This window comes from Magnolia sinica, chromosome 14 (assembly GCF_029962835.1).
Source record: "Magnolia sinica isolate HGM2019 chromosome 14, MsV1, whole genome shotgun sequence".
Classification (NCBI taxonomy): Eukaryota; Viridiplantae; Streptophyta; class Magnoliopsida; order Magnoliales; family Magnoliaceae; genus Magnolia; species Magnolia sinica.
Window position 1 is genome coordinate 11,484,699 of NC_080586.1, and position 24,183 is coordinate 11,508,881.

Below are 24,183 nucleotides of genomic sequence, written 5' to 3' on the forward strand. Positions count from 1 at the left end.
GAAGCAGAACAGAGAAAGAGAAGAGAGGAGAAGAACAGCTTCAGCTCCTCTTTTCTCAGCCATGGCGGCGAAGGAGCACCAAAAGCAAGACAAGAAGAGGAAGAGAAATCTAAAAGAGGGAGAGAGAGAAAAACCCACTTCAAAGAAAACAAAGCACCTTCAGTCCAAATCCCCAAAACCTCCTTCAACGAACAAGGCCTCCAAAAAGCCTATAGAATCGTCCAAAAAGCACAAATTCAAATCCCCTTCTGAGAAATCTCTTGCCGTTCGAGAGAAAAACGAACCCAAATCGAAGAAGGAAAGCCGGTTGCTCTCAAAGGTTTTTTTTTTTTTTTTTCCCCTTTCTATTTTAGTCTTTATTGTATTTGAATTTAAATCGAGAAAGAATCGATGTGAGGCCATCTTTCAGTTTTGTGGGTGATTTTCCAATTAATTTTTTGTGGTTTTTGAGATGGGTTTTCTGGGAGATGGCTCTTTTTTTTTTTTTTGGCAGTAGTAATAAAATGGTAGTAACTCATTCACTGTATACATGTCATAGTTGTAGGGAAATCCAGACCGTCCAAATGTAGATCTAATATTGGATGGGACATCAATACAACATTAGAACTGAGCAGACGATATTAACCATCTGTTGAATTTGGAACGCCAAAAAATTATTTTTAACCATTGATTTGGCAGTCAGCAATTGGATGCACAGGATTACTTGACGAATGTGATTTCAAGCTACACTCCATCCATAGTGTTCCCAGCAAATTTGGACGGTCTGGATAGCTGAGAGTGGGTTACTACCATTTTGGAAATGGTGGTGAACTACCACCATTGGCTTGTCCTTGATTTTGTTGGTATTTGAGATGGGTTCTTGGCAATTGGATAGGTGCGATTCGGTTTCTAGTTTCTACAGGAATGCTGTTTTTTGGCCCCTTAAAAAAAACCCAAATTTCGATTGCCAATGTTGGCTCTCATTGATTTTTCTGACTCAGATGTGTTTCCTAGCAATTCGTTGCTGGACACGTTTCGATGTATTTCTTGGATGGGAAATCAAGTTTTAGAAATAATATGAGAAAAGACCTTTATGGGTTGTCTATTTCGGTGTAGGAATTGGCAGAGGTGAGGAAGAAAAAGAGGAAGCCGCATTACACTCTTCAGCATGTAAGTGCAAATTTGTTGAGTTTGGATTAGGATTTAGAGTACCTGCATTTTGTTTAGAATTTCTTGCTATCTGTTCTTTTTCTTATTATCAATGGATTATTCTTTTTTGTGGAGGCCGGATAAAAAACATTGACTGAAATATAATGGATTTATTAGGAGATAACACTCTTATAGACTCAAACTTGAAATGAGATAAAAACCTCTCTCAATAGCTGGTGGAAATCAATAATGTAGATTTGTAGAGCTCGCTTTTTGGGTCCACATGAAACATGGAGCGCAATAGTTCTTCATCTATTTCGGTGTGATATTTGCATCAATATGTGCACATGATATATTCCTCTGCAAGGCATCATCCCTTGTCAAGGTGGTTGGTGGTCTTCATGCATCTCGTCCATCCCTACTCTCAAGCATTCTGCTTTGCCTTGACCTTCAATTCATCGCTTTACGAGTTTGGAGTTGTGAATATGTTGACAATTACTTGACAGAATCTTAAATTTGTTTGTAACTTTCTGTGCACCTTTCAACGAATGGTAACGTCAGTTACAGCAATTTTCACTTTGAGGGGTTCAAAATATTGCCTTATTTGTATCTTTGTTCGATTTAACTTTCGATGCTTTCTAAAGCCTCCAAAAAAAAGAAAAAAGAAAAGAAAAGAAAAGGCTTTGTAAAGTCTCAAATGCTGAAACCTGGGCCACATTGCCATATGCTTCAGTGAGTGATGAAGTCGTATGTTTATAATGCATTAGGAGCTTGCATCGTTATGGGAAAAGATGAGACGCCGTAATATAGCCAAAGAAGACAGATCCAAGTATGTACTCTACTGACAAAAAATATTACATGTCAAATCCTTTTCTTGTCATTTGACAATATTGACATTTCCTAAAGGTTGATAAGTGAAGCTCTACAGAAGATGACCGGCAAAATTCCTGAAATTGCAGGCTCTCACATTTCTTCTCGTGTTCTGCAGGTAAGTTCTAGCTTCCACTTTGTGAGCCATTTTTCTATGTTTTTATTTCTTTTGTTCTTTTTTCAATTTTTAACCACTTGGCCAAAATATTTTGCACGCTACTACCAATATGAAGCCTGTTTCCACATCTGTTGACTTTGAAGACCTATTTGGGATCTAGGCCATTCATGATGTGGAGCCCAACATGAACATGCACTAAAAAATCAGGTTGCCTGGCTCATCAGGTGGCCATGCATGTATGAGTAAGACAAATCTGATCAATGCCTCACATTCAACATACATGTATGCCCCACCTGAAGAGTGGATCGGCCTGCTTTCTGGGCCACAACAAGCTCACGGTGGGCCCACCAGAGAAATGACCAGGATCTTGCACACCTATACATTTTGGTGGAGAGAAAAACCTCAATCTCACATGGGCAATTCCCATTCGCAGTCTTCCCATAAATATTCTGAGATAGAAACACTCAATTATGAGATAAGAAAAAAACTGGTGTCAATCTGAGATGGAAACACTCGATTATGACGTAAGTAAAAAAACTTGCATAAATCATTCATAGATGCTATTTTTTGTGAAATCACTTTATAGGTTGTTATGGCTCATTGTCATTCTTTTTTGATATCACAGACATGTGTCAAATACTGTTCACAAGCAGAAAGAGACTGTGTATTTGAGGAGCTCAGGCCCCACCTTCTTAGCCTCGCACGCAATACTTATGCAGTTCATCTTGTGAAGAAGATGTTAGATAATGGTATGCTCCATCAACTGTGAAGAATTGGAAACTGTTCAATGGTCGCTATACTTGGAATATTAGTTCTTTTGTTTTTCTTTTATTTTATTAGCATATCTAAAGGATTGTACAGAGATGGCAAGACTGGTTGTGCTTTTGTTTGGTCACCTGAACTCCTTTGTTTCTTTTTCATCTTTTTCTTGCAGCCAGCAAAAAACAGTTGGAAGGGTTCATTTCCTCTCTCCATGGGCATGTTGCCTCTCTTCTTCGACATATGGTTGGTTCAGTTGGTACGTTCAAAAATTTAAATTTAGGTGAATCAGTAGGTTTGCTCCCTATAGGTGAAGGTTTGATTCCCCTCCTTGGCTTTACCTGATACATGTGGTTGTGGGTGATTGCATGTATCCGTAGGGATTAGTCTCACTTCAAAAATGAGGTGGGGACACCTTGTGTCTTCCAAAAAAAAAATTTTAATTAAATTTATTGGAATATATATATTTTTTTCTATACACCTATTTCATACTTCTCTCTTTTTGTAGATTTTATTTGCATTCATGTTGTTTTAAGAGTAGTGCTTACAAATTTTACATTCCCATCTGTAGTCATGCAAGGACAAACATTATATTGTAGAATGGTACTGCGTATCTGGTGGAAAAACCCGCCCAAGGAAGGGGTGCACCCAACGCAATCCCCAGAACTTTTTTTTTTTGATACTCCAAAATATAGCATTTTTTTTTTCTCCAGATAGCTAAAAAACTAGTAAAACCCACCATCTACCCCCTTCATTAACTATGCAGTTGACTTTGTAATGTTATAAAAGATCAAATATATCATGCTGACATTCTTCATTGCATACGATATATTTCTCAGCTGAAATTTTATTTTGATGAGTCAGATGTTCTGATGTTTGTGGTCAGGAAGCTAAAAAGTGTCACATATGAAGGTCTTTTGTTTTTGTTTTTGTAGCTGAAGTTGTGGGCTCCAACAGCGTCTCTCCTAACCATTGTTCTTAGATGCTTGAGGGGTTCAAGCTTAGTTTAATGAGTCTGATTGATTTCACTGACATTAATAACTATACTAAAATTGTTGATTTATTTGTTCCTTCTTTTAGATCAAATATATCATGCTCTTCATTGTATATGATCTATTTCTCAGCTGAATTTTTTATTTTGATGAGTCAGATGTTCTGATGCTGCGGTCAAGCTAAAAAATGTCGCATATGAAGGTCTTTTGTTTTTGTTTTTGTAGCTGAAGTTGTGGACTCCAACAGCGTCTCTCCTAACCATTGTTCTTAGATGCCCGAGGGGTTTTAGCTTAGTTTAAGGAGTGATTGATTTCACTGACATTAATCACCGTACTAAATTTGTTGATTTATTTGTTATTTCTTTTAAGTGTATATACTTCTTGAGTTTCTGCCCCAAGACAGTACTGATTGAGGACTTGTGCGAGATTTCTTTTCCTTTCAAACATGTGGACTGATATTTCAATTTGGCTTTAGATTGCCCTTCACTTGGATTCTTTGGGTTTCAAACCTTAATTTTCGATGCTACTGTCTACTTTGCAGTTGTTGAACATGCATTTCAATTGGGAAATGGGTCTCAGAAACAAACCCTTTTGTTGGAATTATATTCTACTGAGCTTCAGTTGTTTAAGGACTTGACCACAACGAATGAAGGCAGGTATTGTGTTTAACTATTTGAACTTCTATAACACTCTACATTCTGTTTGCTTTTTCTATGGACATGCACGAACAACCCCATTTCATGGATGGTATATTATATAAAATGGGGCCTTGTTGTTTCTGCGTCCACACCTATACCCACAATGGGTTGTATGGGGCGTGGCTCAGTCGGCCTATTACATGGTCAACTATTTGAACTTCTATAACACTCTACAGGCTGTTTGCTTTCATTATGGACATGCTTGTTTGCTAGTTTCAGAGCCCTTTGGATGTACTGCAAGGCACAGATTCCAGTGTTGTGGGAATGTTTGCCCTGTCTACTGAAATGTGATGCATGGGATTGGGTTGGCACAGCCATTACAATCCACATCTTCCACGCTAATATGTGAATTCAATGTTAACCCACTCCACTCAACTCCTGCTGCAAAGGTGAAGCATCCAAACTGGCCCTAGGTCACAACATCCATGAAGTGTGGTTATACCTTGAATTTCTTTCCTTAAAATTTGACCAATATCATGAGGTTAAGATCTCTACTTCCATTCCATATCGCTTCCACGCAACCACCGGCAAATGTTCAGTGTATAGAAGCATAATGATGGTGACATGATCTGCTCACTTTGTGTATTATTTTCTGCTCTGGTTTTGGCTATTGCTGCTGGTTCCACTTTAGTCCTAGCTTTGATTATCTCTGACAACATGATCTGCCCAATCTTGTTCAATGTCCTCAAATGGCTGAGCTAGCTAATCTGTCAGCTACTTGATGTACTTCCCTTTTTATTTAATATATTTTCGCTTATAAAAGAACTGTCCTATTTTCGATCAGAAAGGGAAAAAGATTAATGCAGTTAGACTAGGTCTGGATGATTAAGTTGAATCAACTCTTGGTCTCTTACAAAAATGACAACTAGATTTTAAAGAAAACTAATTGCAAATACTATGATCATACGTACCGTATTTACAGATGTTCAAATTATCTTACCCACAAAAAAATCATACGTATGAGTTGTTTATATAGACATTTAGTACAGGTGGTTGATACTTAAACGCTAAAGCCCTGATTAGAAACCATATTGGCAAACTAAAAAAGCAATCTTCCTAAACTTTCTCTAAAAATAGCAACTGAAAGAGTCGCTCTTTTCTTATATTTCTCTATCAACTATGCATTTGAGATTGCAATTTATAAAAAATGCATATGAGATCCCACAAAACAGGAGGTGTATGCATAATTCGTATAAAATGTGGATGGCATCAATTGTAACAGGCATGTGTATCCTGATGGAAGTCAGAAGAGTAACCGAGACTATATGATAGGGAGATGTCAGAGAAACATCATAATATGTATGGGAATCCAGATGAATGACTGTACAGAGTATACGGATATCCTCTTCTTGAGGACATCTTAATGATTTGGCTCACAACTTGCCAATGGTGGAAATTTAGGGACTGGTTACACGCCATAGCTAGATAATATATATCCCGTGAAAAGTCTCGAAAAGCTTTGTGGCGGCTGGTCATGATGGGATTTTTTGGGTTCATCTGGAAAGACCGCAATGGGCTTTGCTTCCGGGACGAGAAGTCTTCAGTTGACAGGGTTATTCATTCTGTGATTTGTGCTATTCTGGATTGGGTTCCTTATGTTAAAGCAGCTAATTCTGCTGATCTTTCTTTCCTGTTTTAGCCTTTGTGCAGCATTGTATTCTTTTTCTCACCTTTGGCAGGGTTCTTGATAAATTTTCAGTTCTCTCTCATATATATATTGAGAAAAACTTGCTCTGATACCAATTTGACATTGGGGAAGGCATGAGAAAGATTGAAGAATCACTTAATAATCTCCAAGAAGTGGTTCAAGACTACTTTAGCAACAAAAGGAAACCACATTGAACCTCACCCCGTTTAGATGAAAACCCCAAGAAAGATGTGCCTAACAGAAGTGTCTGATTCATGGTGATGAAAACACGAGGAATCCACCATTGGATTCACTTATGTTTCCATGGATGGATCAACTGATGGATCTAACTCAAAAGGATCTAATGTCAGGATACAATACATGCTCCAATGCATCAAGTCCTTATAATTCCTCTTTCGTAAATATTCCGTTTCTGTGAAGTTTTTCATAATATGTGGTTGGCTTCATGATGTAACACTTATGCTCGATCTACGACTCTTCACCTCAAATTTATGGTTTGCCTTTTATCATGTCAGTATTGTAAAACTTATGTTCTACCTTTTATCAGGTTAGTAGATTTGATTTCTAAACTGGGTCTCCAAAAATCTTCGGTGCTACAGCACATGAGTTTGGTAATTCAACCAATTTTGGAGAAGGGAATTGTCGACCACTCTATTATACATAAGGCACTAATGGAGTACTTCAGCATTGCTGACAAGGTAGTGGCGACGTTCTCGTATTACTTTACATCTTCTTGAATATGCACTTCTCTTGCCAGTGGTGTTGCATAATTTTATCTGATTTGAGTCTGTTAAAAGTCATCTGCCTCAGATGTGATCCAGCAGCTGTCAGGGCCACTTCTTGTTCGGATGATTCATACGAGGGATGGGTCAAAGGTTGGCATGCTCTGTGTCAAGCATGGAAGTGCAAAGGTCAGTTTTTATTTATTTGTTTGTAGTTCTCCTTGAAACAAATCTGGTGACTTTGATTTCTTCAAATGTAACAATTCTTTAGTCCAATGTTTGATTTAAATATCATTATCATCATCATCTTGGCCTTTCTTCCAGAAATTTGGGGTTGGCTACAGGGTAGAATGTCAAAAAATTTATGAGCAGCAGACCATGGGACATCAACCTTCCTCTTTTACTCAGGCTCTGGAACTAGCCATCGAACTTTTCGAATTTAAATATCTGATGAATAATGTCTTTGAAACTTCTGGTATTCTTATACCTGCATGGTTTGATATGATTATTATGCTGAGGGTGTGTTTTGCGATTCCATTACTTCCAAGTTGGACTTTAAATGTCTGCAGCTGCAATTTGCAGGCTCTTCATTACGAATATTAGGGAACATCATTGCTATCTGGTTATTAACTCTTGTTTAAACTGACCATTAGCTATTCAATTCACTTGTGCGTCCAAATGGATCCTGAACTTTTGAAGTTCGGTTCTCTATATGTTTGATTTATTTCAGCTCTGCCATATGAATTATGACCTTAAACAGCTTGTTCCTTTTGCATTCATTTGCAAACTTTTCTTCACAAATATTTGGATTTCATTTGAGCAAAAGATTTCAATGTTTAACTGTGTTTTATGTAGCATTTTGACTCTGTGATATTGATTCATTGGCACGGTGTTGTTTGTCCATTGATAACCATATAGTTGTGTATTCATTTGATTTCAGGAAAGAAAGAAACTTATCAAAGGTATGAAGGGGCACATAGGGAAGATAGCTCACGATCAATGTGGGAACATGGTAAGAGCCTCTGTGGGGTCGCATTAAACCATCCTACTGCTTTTGTCCGTCTGAATTGGAATTGGAACTGGACACTCCCTTTTCTTAAATTTCAGATATAGCCTACATTGGTTGGTCAATTTTTCATAATTCATTTCATGAATATATATATATATATATATATATATATATATATATATATATATATATATATATATGTTGCAGTATGGAGCTCTCTCTCTCTCTCTCTCTCTCTCTCTCTCTCTCTCTCTCCATTAATTCTTTTGAATGTGAATGCTTTCCAGTTTGCTGCCTATGAGCTTAATTTATTGATTTTTTTGTTTTGTTTTGTTTTCTGTATGTTTCTTTTATTTCTGATCCTAATACCACTCATTGCTCCATTCAAACATTGTTTGAGATGCTGCAATGTGTCTATTTTTTACGGCTGTATGGAAGTCTAGCATGGACTTGTTGGGCCCCCTCCTATGGGGAACTCACAATATATTGTAGAATGAAGAATTTAGGAATTATAAGAGGGTCTTGAATCCTGATGCATCAAAATGTGTAATGTCTTGGTATGCCAGTTTGTGTGAGTGGGCCCATACTTTGTTGTTCACAACCTGAGCCCGTGTGGACTGCATGCATCGGGACATTCTAATGCAGGGGCATTTTCACACTAGGCTCGAGTGGGGTGGCCTGTAGGATGCTGGGGCACACTTGGGGTGGGCAGCCCGTGTGAGGCAGGTGGCTCGTGTGATGCAGAACCCATGTGATGTGGGGCCAGCTGATGACCTAACCCATCGGATGTGAGGCTTGGGTTATGAGATAAATGGATTGATTCACCACCAGGGTATCCCAAATCGGTTACGTATCGGCCGTAATGGCCGATACGTAATGGTAACGGTGGGACCCGTTACGCGATACGGGGTCGAAACGGCCGTTATGGAATTCTGTGACCGTAACGGCCGTTACGGGGACGTTACGGGCCATAACGGCCGTTACAGACCCGTAACGGCTGTTACGGGCCCTGAAAAACAAAAAACAAAAAAAAAAACCTTACCTTTTTTTTCCTTTCTTTTCTTCTTCTTCTTCTTCTTCTTCTTCCTCCCTCTCTCACTCTCTCTCTGTCTCTCGCTCAATCTCTTCTTTCCCGTTTCCCTCTTTTTTTCTTTTCTTTCTTTCCCTCTTTTTTTCTTTTCGTTTCCCTCTCTCTCCGTTTTTTTTTTATTTGCCGCAGCTGACTGCGGTACGTGTCACGCAAAGACGAGTGCTAACACTCCTCGAGCTCCGAGTTGTACGAACGGTTCAAAGGAGATCAAAGTTATATGGGCTCCACGGTGATGTATTTATTACATCTACACCGTTCACCTATTTTCAGAGATCATTTTAGAGCACTAGCCAAAAAATGAATTATATCTAGAGATCATCTGGACCACACCAAAAATAGCAGCAGGGATAATGATTTTCACGGTTAAATAATTTTTAGGGCGCACGTAACGTTTATTTTCCATCCAATCATATCAGACCCGAGTGGGCCTCACCATAATGTATATATTTTATCCATATCGTCCATCCATTTTGCAACGTCTTTTTAAGTCAGGATTCAAAAAATTAGTAATATCCAAATCTCAGGTGGACCACACCATAGGAAATAGTGGTTATAGAATGCTCACCATTAAAAATTTCCTAAAGTCCACTGTGATGTATATTTTCAATCTAACCTGTTAATTGGGTCACATTGACGTGGATGAAGGGAAAACACCCATGTCAGCTTGATCTAAAACTTTTCTAGCCCTCAATAAATTTTTAATGGTGAACGTTTAATTATTATTGTTTCTTACGGTGCAATCCACCCGAGCTTTGGATGTGCCTCATTTTTGGGCTCATGCCCTAAAATTATTTGGCAAAATGGATGAATGGTGTAGATATAACACATTCATCACGGGTGAGGCCCAAAAAACTTTGACACGTGTGCTGCACTTTACATCCGAGTCCCTCCTAATTCAAACCTTAAAAAATTGTACATGAGACATATATTAACTTGAAATTTGACAATTAAATTATGGACTGCAATTGCTAACTCATAATGCCAAAATCAAATTACTTGAATAGTTTTAATTGTTAATTTGTGAACTTTTATTTTTTAAAATAGGGCCTTTTGATTTTTTATTTTATTTTTTATGATTCACTATCCAATAAATGTCCACCAATTTATAAGTGGGATAATGACAATAAATGGCATGAATTTGAGGCTGATTTGGAGAATAAATTGGTCCTCCAAGTCAGCCCCAAATTGGCAACGCCATCTACCTGAATTTAATTTTATTTTTTTAAAGAACTATTGGGAGAAATGATATCAAGATGTTAAGTATATAAATTACATATTTAAAAAATTAAATATATGAATTTTGTAGTCAAATTCAAGCTACTTGGTTAAAAAATTAATCAGACAGTCCGATACAATTTCTCACCAAAGAGTGGACCGTTACACCACCATAAACATGTTCCAATTTATAAATGAATGCATATTTGGAATGCTTAGAATATTCTGGATTTAATCCATATTTTTTTATATTTTTTTGGCAAAAAAAAAAAAATTTGTGCCGTTACGGGCCGTTACGCCCCCATATCCGTATCGGTTTCGGAGGGCACCGTTACGCCAACCGATGCCGATACGGGACACCTTGTTCACCACGCTCTATTAGTTCAAGCTTTTAGAGCAAGTGATTAGTTGTCCCGCGTTTAAGTGATATTAGAGCAGGAGGTCTCACGTTCGAGAATCCTCACCAGGGTTGATTAATGCAGGGGCATTTTCACACCAGGCTTGAGCGGGGTGGCTGTGGGATGTGGGGAGTCGGGGGCACACTCGGGGTGGGCGGCCTGTATGACGTGGGTAGCTCATGTGAGGCGGGCCCCACTTGTGTGAGGTGAGTGGCTCGTGTGATGCAGAACCCATGTGATGTGGGGCCCACGAGGGGGGTTTGGCCGAGGACCTAACCCATGGGATGTGGGGCCCGGGCTATGAGATAAAGGGATTGATTCGCCACACTCTATCAGTTCGAGCTTTTAGAGCAAGTGGTTAGTTGACCTGCGTCACATTCACTGTAAACATCTTGATGTGTCCTGATTTATATGACCCTGGAGAATTTGCCATGGTCCAACATGATTTTCTTTAATGGGGTTAGAAAAGCATGGCTAAGCTCCTCTAAGCCTTAAACATAAAAAAGTGAGAAATATGTTTCATATTTGTTATTGGTGGGATGCATAATGCACCTCATTGACCTGAGCAACACCAAAGTGTTCTGTAGGCACTAAAGAATATTATAGATTACTGATGAAAAGGCTAAAGTATTATAGTTCCCCCCAAGATAGCGGTTTTTGGGTGGTTGGTGGGCAAAAACAAGGTCCTCACAGTGGACAACCTGCGAAAAGGAGGTATGTGTATCACAAATATCTGCTTGTGCTATATGGCAGATGAAGAAACGGTGGATCATCTTTTTATCTATTGCGTTTTCACATATCAGATCTGGACTCACATCCTATCCAGATTCCAGGTTTTCTAGTCCTTTCCAGCTTCAGCCTGTGACCTTCTCTTGGCTTGGTACGGTTTGAGGGTTGGAAAGCTGAGATCTAAGCTTTGGAAAATGGCTCTCTTGGCAGTTTGGTGGGCTGTGCGGGAAGAAAGGAATGGAAGATGTTTCAATGGCTCCTCTAACTCGGTCGAGTTTGTTGTGCAACGGGTGACTCATCTCATAGTGGAGTGGGCCTCTTCTGTTGATAAGCTTAATGATTATAATTTGTCTTTTTTGGGTTCTTAGTTAGTCTGCTATCTCAGCAGCCTAGTTTCCCTTTGTTGTTGTGTTTCTTTTCTTTTTCTAATAAAGTTATCGTTACCTTTCAAAAAAAGAAAAGGCTAAAGTATCATGGGCACATAACACAACATCCGTTGATGGCAATGCCAGTTTAATTATTTAATTATTTTATAGTATGAAATATTTCCATTGGATTGATTTTCGAATAAGAGTTTTGCTAGTTTCATTGGCTTTAGATTGGAACACCTCTACATGCCACCACATGTGATGAGAGATACATGGCACAAGATCCAATCTATCAGGTTGACCCCGTGTCTCAAGAATAATGATGGTTGGTCGTCTGGCAGGGCACACATAAGCTGAATGGGACCTTTGGCCAACTCATTTAAAAAATAAAAATAAAAATTAACCGTCAGTCCATCACCCACCTGATGGGTTGACAAACAGGATTTCTGGGCCAGGGCACATGTGTGGATGGGCCTGCCCTGTTGAACAGCTTGCATCTTGCAAGTGTGCCCTGTTAGCATGTGCTGTGGCATGTAGAGTGAGCAGGGATCTACAAGCATTTGGAATAAGGAAACCTCTCTGAACAATGGCATCACTGGCATATTTCAATGGGTTGCTTGGAAACAATTTGTAGAAACTTTTCCTGTTTTTTGCAGTACGGTTTTTTTAACCTCCTAAAGAATTTTGTTGTTATAATCTTGCAAGAGGCGGCCCTCTCACAGGAGCCAGTCTTCCAGTCATAAACCAAAGAGTTGTTGATTTTTGTCATTGCTATGAAAATTGCTAACCATCATCCTCGACTATCTGATAATGCCCATACCTTCTGAGATATAGTTTGCTTTCTTGCTCTCCCTTATATCTATCCATGCTTTTTAGCAATGATCTATGTTTTACATGTATGGTTCTATTATTATATGTTCCTTTTTCATATGCATGATCTGTTTTTCTTTTCAGGTACTTGTCTGCATTCTTTCTGCAGTGGATGATACAAAGCTTATAACAAAGGTTAGTCCCAAAAAGATAGCATGTTATGCAATTTTTTTCCTCCGCAATTTACTAGATTTGACCTTTGGTCAATTAACAAATTCACTTGATATCAGGTTATTGTTCGTGAGCTACAAGCGATTCTGAAGGAGCTTGTCTTAGATAAGGTGACTAGATTTCACAACGTGTATGTATTTGTATTTTGGAGACCCAATAGACAAACTTAAGGGGTATGTTTGGAAGTACCTCAGAAATTGCGGTGGGTGGCAGATTCCTTTTCAATTCTGTGTACCTCATGGTATTCAATAACAGTAATGGCCGTTGTAACGGCCAGCCTTATCGCTGTTACGATACGGGCTGAAATGGCCGTTATAGCCTTGTAACGGTCATATATATATATATATATATATATTGAGGGAAGAACATTTATTGGCCCTGTATTGGACCTGAAACGTACTGTATCGGCCCGTTATGAGCCATTATAATTTTTAGAATGGGTGTTACAGCCCGGTTTTGCATAATGGGTCCCACTGTTACCATGGTCGTTACATAACCGTTTTTGAATACCACGATATACCTGCCATGAGCTAAACTGTTGTTTCAGGAAGGAAAAGGGGAAAACTGATAACTTGCCCTTTTGGGTCTCGTCTCCATGGCACCCCAAATGCTCAGTAAGTTAAAAAAGTCACCCCGCCAACACTTTCAAGCAAATGCCGATTTCGAGGGACTACCAAATACTACCGAAATGTCAGTGGTTGTTATGACACGAATATATTTGATTCTTATATGCATTAGTAACTCTCTTTTCTGTTTGGAGCTATCAGAATGGAAGACGCCCACTGTTACAGCTGCTTCATCCAAATTGTCCACGCTATTTTGGTCCTGATGATCTAGCTTTGCTCAGTTTGTCAGTACCTTCTCTCTGCACCAAGGTAATTATGATGTAGTACAATTGAGGGAATCAGCTTGTTTAGAGGGTTGGATACTTACCACTCTTGGATATCAATTCCTCCAAATTAGTGGCACAAAAGTGATAAATAACACTTGTAATTGATATTTAGGCCCAAAATGTGGACTCTGGGACAATCCCAACAGCCTACTAGCCTCAAACTAGCAATCATAATCAAGAGATTCTTATTTTCTAAAAGAGAAATGTAAAAAATTCAATATTGATGTAGTAGTCATAGCATCGGTTCATACATACTTCTCAAGGGTTCATATAGACCTGTATACAACTAGGAATCTTCTAGAGAGAAACACAACTTTAAATCGTATTGGCCTTTTAGATTTGCCAAGTTTGATTCAAGTTATGTTTCTATAAAAGGAAAGAGACAGACCATACCAAAGTCCAACACGCTGACATAGACTATGCAATTGTATGGGGCTTTTGGCCTTGTATGGTGGTAAAGTCTCTCTATACAGTTTGTGTAAAAAGCCATAAAAGGTGCAATCGGCTGGACTATTGGCCCCACAGCCCTGCCAGTTGATGATCTAGGGCATCTGATTTGATCTGTGGGCCCCAGAGTCCATCAGATCCAGATTTTTCATCACGACTGTTGATATTGTTGATATTTTCAATCAGGTCAATCGGGACCCTTGATGTGGTCCACCTCTTCCATGTGGATGGCTGGATGAATCTGATCTGTCATATGGACATTTGGATGTGCATGAACTTAAATTTAGACCCTTCGACATGCCTGATCTGCAATTGGCCAGTAATAGGGCCCAATCTGGGTGCGGATCGGAGGGCCTGGATGCATTAAATTCTGAAGCTGTAGCTTTATGTATCATTGTGGTGGTATTTGAAGTAGCTGCAGGCTCAAATAGTCTCTGTTTCATTTCAGGGTGAAAGGTTAGAAGTTACAAACTTTGAAAAGCAAAAAGAATTTTCAGCAATCGATTCCGAGCATAAGGATGATGAGAATGATGTGGAGACCCTGAAGTTAGCAGACGGAGGCAAAAAGGATCCATCATTACGAAGATTTGAACTCTTGGTGAATAGTGGGCTTGCTGAGGTTTGTTCTCTTACCATATCCTGAGAACCTGAGTTTAACTCGATGTCCATCTGGGTCAGGCTGACTGAAGACTTGGTCAGCTAGACTTGAGGACTTGGTATTTACTTCATGAGTTTGCATGCGAATTTTGATATCCAAAAAAAAAAAAACAAACTGGGAAATAGTGATGGCAATGAAATACTGCATTGTGAAACTAACCAAGGGAAAAATTAAAAATTTTTAAAAAATACTCTTTATCTTAGAAAAAATAATCCTGAATATGGTTTTATAGCAGTTTCGGAGTGTGATTTGCCTGGGTTTAAACCGGTGTGCCCTGTTTGGTCATTCCAGAATCCAAACCCTAGCGCTCTAAACGGTTTTGATATTGCAATATTTGTATCCGACTTAGATATGAAATATCCATATCTCACCAGTATCTGACTTCTTTAGATGATATTTATCCCATAGTGAAACGGATATCCTATTGGAAGTTGGGTAATTGTTGTAATACCTATAGCAACTTCAATGGACAGAAGAAAAAGAGATTAAAAACACAGGAAAAAGAGGGGTCAACTCAAATTAGCCACACCACAGCGGGATGATGGGGATGGGATGTTGACCATAGGTTTGCATGTGGGGCCACCGTTGTGTGTATCTTTCATCAAACCTGTTAATCAGGTGCAAGCGACCAAGATGAAGTGAAAATACAAAAACCAGTCTGATCAAATTATCAGGTGGGCCACACCGTGTGAACTTAGAGATTTAGGAGCAATTTCACAATCTTCCAATTGCTATGGCCCATCAGAGTTTATTATCAGGCCGATCCTTTGTATGTAGGCTTCAACTAAGGCTTCTTACCTATGCATGGAGTGGATTTACATATAAAATATGGTGGCTACACAAAACTGCCTAAAACATGTGTGGTAGATGATTTTGGTTCCATTACCAATACCAATACAAACTGACATGATAAGCTTAATGTACAAATCAACATGTGGGGCCCACCATGATGTTTTAATGACATCCAATCCATCCATCATGTGCGCCCCCTAATGCTTCCGTTGTGGCAAAAAAAATCCAGTAGATCCAAAACTGAGGTGGGCCATACCACAGGGAACAGCTGCGATGGGAACGACCACCATTAAAAACCTTCTGCATTGCTTTATATGACATGGCCTACCAAATGATTGCATAGGCCTGATTTTTGGGGAATCCCATGATCATAGTAAGATGAAATTTATCTATGGGTTGGATGGCTTGGAAACAATACAGACCACCCCACACTGATTTATTTGGGGATTTTTTTTAATTTTTAATTTTATTTTTAAAAAATTTTTACTTTATGGTAGGTGCCCCCCATTTCTTCTATGTTGTGGTCCAGCTGTTGATCATCTCAGCCTCTTTCTTTTGGGGGTCACACTTTCATGGTGGGGCAAACCTTTTGGACGGTTTTGATGCTATTCAAAGATCACGATGGGCCCCACATGCCGCAATATTAGTACATTTGGAGGACTCCTCTGCTAGTATGGCAACATTTTAAAATTGGTGATGTCTCGTACTTGTCACATGTGGCACTCGTGTTCGGTTATCCAGATCATCCAAACTACGAGGCACATTGTGGATGGATAGTATCTCTAAGATCAGATTGATCAAGCAACCTAACCATCCAATTGGTGGCTTGCAAATGGATGGTTAAAAGTAAAATTGGAGCGTTCCAATTTTTGAGGGCAAAATCATGCGGTTACTGTCATCTCTTCTATAAAAATTTTGGGTGAAGTGCCATTCAGTTGGGTGAGGGATTTAGATGGTCCGGATGGCCATACAAGAGGCCACACGGGACAAGCATGAGACTCCACCAATTTTTAAATAGTGATAAACTTGCGTAAAGTTCATCTTAAATTCTAATTAATTGGTGTTTACTATTAATTAACAAGCTAGCATAAGAATCCATCCAAATTCAAATTAGCTACTATTTATGGCACAACTAATTAATTCAATTAGTGTTTACACATAATTAAAAACTTAGACTATCCAAATTCAAATTAATTACTAATTTACTATTTAAGATGCAATTAATCAATGTATAATATATTAGTATTTAGTATTTTAATTACCAAAATATTAGTAATTAGACTCTTCAAAAAAAAGTAATTAGCTAGGAGTATGAAAATGCTCTCGGGCAATTGGGTAAGCAGATAGAGATATGGTTATATCCGTATTTGAACTGCACAGAAGTCGGGTAATCGACTAATCAGGTAGACATGTAAAATTCCTAATCGGGGAAAAAATTATATCCTCGTCCAATTTTCTCAGGCTGGATATGTTGGGTAATTGGGTAGATGCATATCCATCGCCAGCCCTACCAGACACATGTTTTAGTCTAGTGACTTGTTCGGTCCCTGTTGGAACTGATGTGACTCGGGGAAGACTGAGAGAGATGTAGCAGAGGATTTTTTTCAACCATGTTTTAGGATAAGTCTTCTTTTTACATTTAAATCAGTTAAACAGAGTTTGCAGGGCGAATTTGAAATTCGGCCGAAAATCAACTTGATGAGTTTCTTATTGACATTTTTTATAACTATGCATCTACTGTGTCATGATGCTTATTACACTCTATAAAGTGGCATCATGCTCATTGAAGCAACTCTGTTCAATTTTCCCATGTACTTTCTATCTCCCTTCAAATCTCAACTAATGCTAAAAAGGATCCAAAGATATTTCTTATAGGGAGGTAAAGGAGAAAATGTATATTCAATCTTATGTAGGTTCGGAAAAAGGAATATGCACACTATATGCACACACAAGCAGAAAGAATAGGATCCACCGTCAATAAGGGTGGATATAGATAATGGTTGCGATATGTTAATTCACTCAAAGGGACCATTTAGCTTTTGGTTTCAGACCATAACTTCAACTTGACTGCATATCCAAGCTTATATGTGTTTCTTTTGATAATGTTTTTCAAGATAAAACTAAGGGGTTTCTGGTATTCCTTTGTAGAGTCTCATTGACACGTGCATTGAGAGTGCGGGAGAATTGCTTCGATCAAATTTCGGCAAAGAAGTTGTATATGAGGTGATTCATTTGTTTTCCAGGACATGGTTGATGCATTTCCTATACTTATGATTCTACTTTTGTCCTTGAAATTTTGCCTACTGTGGTGTTATGTTTGTGTTATAATTTCTCACAATTTTGCTTATGATTCAACTTTTATCCTTGAATTTTTGCCATTCAATTTATAATTTCTTTCAAGCAAGTGAAAGAAGCGTCTGGTTAACTAGGGTTGATGTTCTTTGAGAATATTTTAGACCTGATTTCAACTTTCACTACATTCTTATGATGAGAAACTGATAGAATATTGATTTCTTCTGCATGCAGCTTCTTATGTCTCTTTGTTCATACATACATAAAGTTGTATTTCTTAAGAGGTAAAGAGAATTTTATTAAAAAGAACACCAAAGGCTCAAAACAACAAAATAAAACAAAATGTCCAACCACTTTGGTCAATATCATTAGAACATGCCCTGCGCGCACCCCGTCCCCCCCAAAAAAAAAAAAAAAAAAAAAAAAAATTACATCCAATTTACAGCCTCTTCCGCCCATTTTTTATTTTGAAAGTCATACATACACATATTTGATTGGTAACTGATATATATATATATATATATATATATATATATAGGAAGAAGAGAAAATATGCAGCATCATAATACATGGTGGAAAAGTGGTCCCATTCTACATATAAGTCCTTCCAACTCCAGTAAGCAAGTCTTCCTCAGTATTGGCTTCTCTAAAGAGAATCATATGATCCTTCAGCCAATATTGTATAGTATGATCATATCCTTCTGTCTCCAGTAAGTATAAGTGGGGTCCCCGATTCCACGGTTTGATCGAGAATGTTGTTCTGATGTGCCAGTGGTACCATTCCCAAAAGTTGTGCCAATGAGAGAATCCCATTATTTTGATTGGTTCCTGCAAATGGATGGTTATAAAAAGTTTTCACATCAACTGAAAAAAGGTAAATGATTGGATGCCTAGAATCTTCCATTAATGGAGATTTTTGGGGAGTGGTCCATCCACCATGGGACCCATCAGCTGATGGTCCAGATAACGACGTATGGGCCCCACTTGCACAAACTCTGGATCACTAACCTTCTCCAAAGATTGGGACAAAGGAATTTGGATATCCATAATCTCCTCAATTAGGTTTTGCTAGCTTCTAGGGGAAACTCACAGAGGGCAGGTATGAGCACTATAGCACATAAAATGTTCAGGTATTCAATGCAGTTGCAAAATTGTTTGAGGGAAAGAAGTTGTCTAATTTTGTCAGGACCAATTGCCCTTACATCTTCATTCAAAACAAAACCAGTAGCTCATGTGCAATTAGAAATTTTAATTGGATATGCCCTCAGTAAGATATTTAATCCATGCATTACTTTAGTAGGGAACATCCTCCTGGAAGATAAATATTTTTTTTTTTTCCTTAAATTTTTTCCCTTTATTTTTTTTGTCAGGGATTTGTATGTTTATTTCATAGTGGACAGCTGTGGAGGTTTGGATGTGGTATGACACTCCATGACCATTCATTTGTAGCAAAAGGGATGGTAGTGCAAAATGGTCCTATTGTCCATTTCAAAGGCCTGTTAATCAGATGGCTGTGATCATCTGCTCAGGGTAATTTTGGGGCCATGTATGCAGCATAAGTGGGGCCCCTTCTATCCAGTGGTCCATCACATGGGCTCACCTGGGTCTTGCAGAGGAATTTGCACGACTGCCCATTTGAAGAACTCTTACCAGATCATTGCATGCATCCCATATTGGGGTTGAGAAAAAACTTCTCGTATACACACGTGAGCCGATTCTCTTCAGCTGGGTTGAAGTTGCTTGTAATTTAAGAAGTGAAATGCCTGCAATGATGTGCTTATATTATCATACGATCATTTTTGTTACTGCCTTTTTGTTCTCTACATCTTACCCTTTCCCATCTGTATCTATAAATAGACAGCTCTTGCAGTAATTATTACCATTGTTATGTTCCAGTGCATAACCAATGCAATGATAGCCTATGTGGGTTCCATTACGTCCTTAATAGCTATCATTTTTACTGGCGATGGTTTTCTCATCATGCTACCCCAAATTTCAATTACCCATCAAATTACTAACCCGAGTTGTTATTATGTACATAGGTGGCTACTGGTGGGGCTGGCGGTATTCTTCATGAGACTTTGTCTGACAAAATAGGAACCTTACATGAAGCTATAGCCACCCTTGCATCCCTTCCCAAGGCGGAGAAATCCGATGAACATCTGTTTGAGAACTTCCATTCCAGCAGGACAATCAGAAAACTGGTCTTGGACAGCCCCAGCTTTGCTGCCACCCTATGGAAGTCAGCTCTGGAAGGGAAGTGCGATGTGTGGGCCGAAGGCCATAGGTTAGTGATTGCACCAGCCCTACAAGTTTTGAGCAAGGACGCATTGAGAGAAATGCTGCTGTATATGCGACAAACATGTATGGCAGTTGGGACCTTTGATTTAGTGGGACACCATGTGGGCTGTTTCTCACTTTTCTAGTTAACAGTCTGCTTTTCACCACACTGATTGGGTGGCTACACAGCCCAACTGCCGTACATTTTTGCGATATTGCCCATCCATGTGGTGCCCCACCAAATCAGTTGTGCTGATCATCATGCACAAGTGCTACATGTGCAAATGTTTTGGTGTGCGCTCGATGGAACTTCATGAAGTGCGTACATTGTAATAGCAATCAATAGCAATCATCACACATTAGTGTTGAAGCATAACTTGTTTTTTTTTTTTCTTCTTTCCCCTGGGTTGTCTCTACTGCTGTAACAGTTGTAAGGTGGTTTCTGCATTCTTGGAATCATCTGATTCCATGGTGAGAGATCTTGCGAAACGTGAGTTGCAGCCCCTGATAGATCGTGGCGTTCTCAAAGCTCCAGAGACCAAGCAAGCGGAAAAAGAAGGTTGAGGCCCTCTTCATATGTGATGATTTTTCTTCCCTGCTTTCCATCCATGCACCTTTTAAGAATGTGTTTTGTTAACTTATATTCTGGATCGTAAACGCCCAGAATCAGACCCAAGATTTTGTTGTTCAATCCAAAAAAAGAAAAAAGAAAAAAAGAGAAGGGAAGAAGAAGAGGGTATTGTTGCAGCCTCTGCAAAGCCTTTTTTCCTTTTGTTTTTTTAATCTTTTCCTTTTTTTTTAAAAAAAAGTTTCTCATTTTGAATCATCCTACAAAAAAAACATTGGAGATGTAAACACAAAGACCCAAATGAGAGGCCAGCCACTCACGAATCATCTAAGATTGTGTGCTGCTTTTCATTGTCATATCCATGTACTGGCAGAATCAGGATCTGCATGTGGTGGGCCTGGTCCGGGCCGATCGGTTTCCTGATCTGATCTCATAAACTGGGGATTCACACTTCCCTCTTTTGTAGTCATGCATTCGAATATTTCCAGTATGTGGGACCCCCCGAAAGTCCTTGTTGGGATTAATGAAAATCTGAGACCGGTGGTGTGGGTAATTCGGAAAGAATAGATAGTCTGATGGATCAAAAAGTGGAAATTCTTTCTTGGAAGCTTCATGGGCTCTCAAGCAGTTCTCTATCACCTTGGCTTCCTCCTTGAGTCTCTCTCTGAGTTTCAGAGTCTGTAAAACTCTATTTGATCTTGCCCTTTCTGCAGAATAGCATTGCTTCAGTTTTTCAGTGTTTGGAAAGTTGGCCGGATTGTGGTTTTCAGACTGGAATCTTGCGTCGCATTCATTGCAGAAGCTGTTCTGTCTCTCACAGTTGAAGGCTTTTCTTTTTACTTTGTCGGAAAGACATGCATATGCCTGTGAATGATCTTGTTTATTAATGGAAGATCATGTGCAACATTCCCAAAATGCTTTGCATTAGTTATATATCAAAACCAGTATATAGAACCATCTCTACCATTAAACCAATGCAAATTTACTCCTTTTTTGATGGGCCATGGGGCCCTGAAATTGTATTGATCCAATGATCCAAGGGGATGTTTGGATGCAAGTAAAGATATGTCCGTCACAAGCTATCTAGTATGGATAGCTTGTCGTTGTTTGTCAAACTCATTTGTGTATGAGAATCGAGGAAAAAAAGAATACTTGTGAAGTAGCTGCACAGAACATTGTGTTCCCGCGAACCAAACACCTCATATGTCTACATGCACTACCATGCACTACCATCAGTCTTCTCGTGTCTAATATGTTGCACATGCCAACATGAATATGAGATAGAAATGTTATATGTGCTACTAACTTAAGTTATGAGATATAAATGTTACATGTGCCACTAACTTAAGTTTTATGCATCTGTTACATTCCATCTTTATGCTACAAGTGTTTGTCAATCAGGGAATAAAATTGCCTGCTCAAGATAGCATGACATGCGTAACCTGTTCAAGACAGCCAATGTAGATCCTAGGGCTTATTTGGAAAGTAGGATTAGGTGGTATGGAATTTTGCAGCCGGTTCAATGTAAAATCTGTCCGGTTAGATTAATCCAGGTATTATGTCATCTAGTCCTACAGGAGATACCGCAAGATTTATGGTGAATTTTGAAATCTGTGGGCCTCACGACATTGATGCATGTCTATTCATACTCATATGCACTCTTTACATGTGATAATCAAGTTAAATATGTATACACGTGACCGGCATTAATTGTGAAATTTGGTCCGATGTTTACAATTCCACGGTCTACCAAACACAGATTGGACTGTCAAAATACTATGGTATTTTCATGCATATAATCATTGTGTAGTAATGGTATTAATTCCAGCTAATGCAATTCAATACCATTTAATCCGAAGTTCCAAACAGGCACTAAACGTGTGATTAATACCCATATTTGCTAACCATTCAAAATTATCCCTTGGTTATGGCCCAGGGAAAGGAGGCTGATAGAGATGGTTATATGCATCTGTTGGATGATACAGATTGATTTAATACACTGAGCTTTTTTAGTTTATAGATTGTACACAGAAATCCTTTTTCTTTTTTTCTTTTTTAGGTAGGAGGAAGTGTCTAGACTTAGGTAGATGAAGGGAGGGAAAATCTCAAGCCCTATTTTTACTTGGACAAATCCAAGCCGTTAATTTTTAAGCAGGTAGATTTTCAAATTTTCATAAATTCCCTTTTACTGTTTTTAATATCATTTAGTGTCCCATGACATCTCAAAGGCCACCCCTATCTTAAAACTAATTGGATGTGCAGAAATGTCCATTTGCTCTTGGAGATGGTTTCTGATAGCATGCATGGTTTCTACATGCCATGCTATATATACAATATCAATGAAATATCATGATTCATGATTATGATATTTGGTGCAACCAAACGACCCTTAATCAATATTCTGGACAACGGGTCATTGTTGATTTAGCCAAAAAAGGGAAAAAAGATTGTGTTTGATCAGTGTGCATGGAGAGTTTGTGGCACATCTCCACCATCTGATTATCATGGGTGGGAGGAATCTCAACAGAGTCGAAAATGGATTTTTTTATTTTTTTTTATTTTTTAATAAATGCTTATAGATTCCCACCGAATGATGGAAGGAGAAAATCATACCTCTGAGATGAGCTTGAATGCAACCTCAGCCTTTGGATGCCTGTTCTTATCTGGATGAAGTTGTAAAGCTGCAAAATATATGCACACTTCAAGCAAGTCGGAGAAATGATAAAAAGAAGATCATAACCGATAAGAAATAAAAAGATTCTCATTTTCATTTTCATTTCTTCAATGTAAAATCAGTTGCAGGGGTCCCACACCCAATTGACGATATTGCTTCCTGATGGCGTCGATTCCAGCATCTTCTTTGATCTGTGACCGTGAGATACATAGACTAAAAAATCACGAATAAACCCAAAAACCAATAATGGAAAGGATGGAAAATTGTCGATTAGATGGCTTAGAAAATTTCAATAATATTCAAAAACCAATATCTAAGAACTTTTAAAGAACAAAAATATCCAAAAAGAAGAAAAAAAAATTCATTGGCAATTACTAGAAGTTGAAAAGATAATAAATCAACCGAAAAAACCAACAAAGAGAGGGATCTAAACTCAACAATTATATGGACTAGAAATCTCAAAAAACTCAAAAAACAATAATAAAAATGATTCAAAATTCAGAAGAAGAAGAAAAAAAATACATGGACTAGAGAATCTGAACAAAAACCCACAAACCGATAACGAAAGGGATCGGAAATCAGCAGAAGGATGTGGTGGAAACCTACTCGAAGAAGAAGATACCAATCTATGAAAGCAGGTTTTCTTGGGTGTCGGCGACGGTGCGGGCAGGAAGTAAATCTGGATGCTATGAAGCAGATGTCAGTCACTAGCTGTGATTTGAGATTAGCCTCTTCTTCTTCTTCTTCTATCTTTCCCATTTTGAGAGAGAGAGAGAGAGAGAGAGAGAGAGATCT

The 24,183-nt window shown here is 38.6% G+C and overlaps 2 protein-coding genes across 3 annotated transcripts; one reads left to right on the plus strand and one right to left on the minus strand.

The window, feature by feature from the left end:
- LOC131224796 (pumilio homolog 24) lies at nucleotides 1-21,179 on the plus strand. Of its 2 annotated transcripts, XM_058220183.1 has the most exons (17): nucleotides 2-319; nucleotides 1,096-1,149; nucleotides 1,896-1,957; nucleotides 2,035-2,116; nucleotides 2,742-2,865; nucleotides 3,051-3,134; nucleotides 4,409-4,523; nucleotides 6,761-6,911; nucleotides 7,011-7,124; nucleotides 7,876-7,947; nucleotides 12,699-12,749; nucleotides 12,845-12,895; nucleotides 13,553-13,660; nucleotides 14,573-14,743; nucleotides 17,723-17,797; nucleotides 19,909-20,153; nucleotides 20,575-21,179. In XM_058220183.1, exons 1-17 carry the CDS (start codon nucleotides 62-64, stop codon nucleotides 20,708-20,710), a joined length of 1,953 nt encoding a protein of 650 aa, XP_058076166.1. In that variant the 5' UTR covers nucleotides 2-61; the 3' UTR covers nucleotides 20,711-21,179. The 2 variants fall into 2 exon arrangements, with proteins under 2 accessions (XP_058076167.1, XP_058076166.1); XM_058220184.1 differs by lacking the exon at nucleotides 13,553-13,660 and having other exon boundaries at nucleotides 1-319.
- On the minus strand, nucleotides 20,953-24,183 carry LOC131224797 (uncharacterized). Its single transcript, XM_058220185.1, has 4 exons — nucleotides 23,995-24,183; nucleotides 23,528-23,579; nucleotides 23,328-23,395; nucleotides 20,953-21,578 (listed from the first exon to the last, which is right to left on the minus strand). The coding sequence occupies exons 1-4, from the start codon at nucleotides 24,145-24,147 to the stop codon at nucleotides 21,090-21,092; spliced, it is 762 nt and encodes a 253-aa protein (XP_058076168.1). The 5' UTR covers nucleotides 24,148-24,183; the 3' UTR covers nucleotides 20,953-21,089.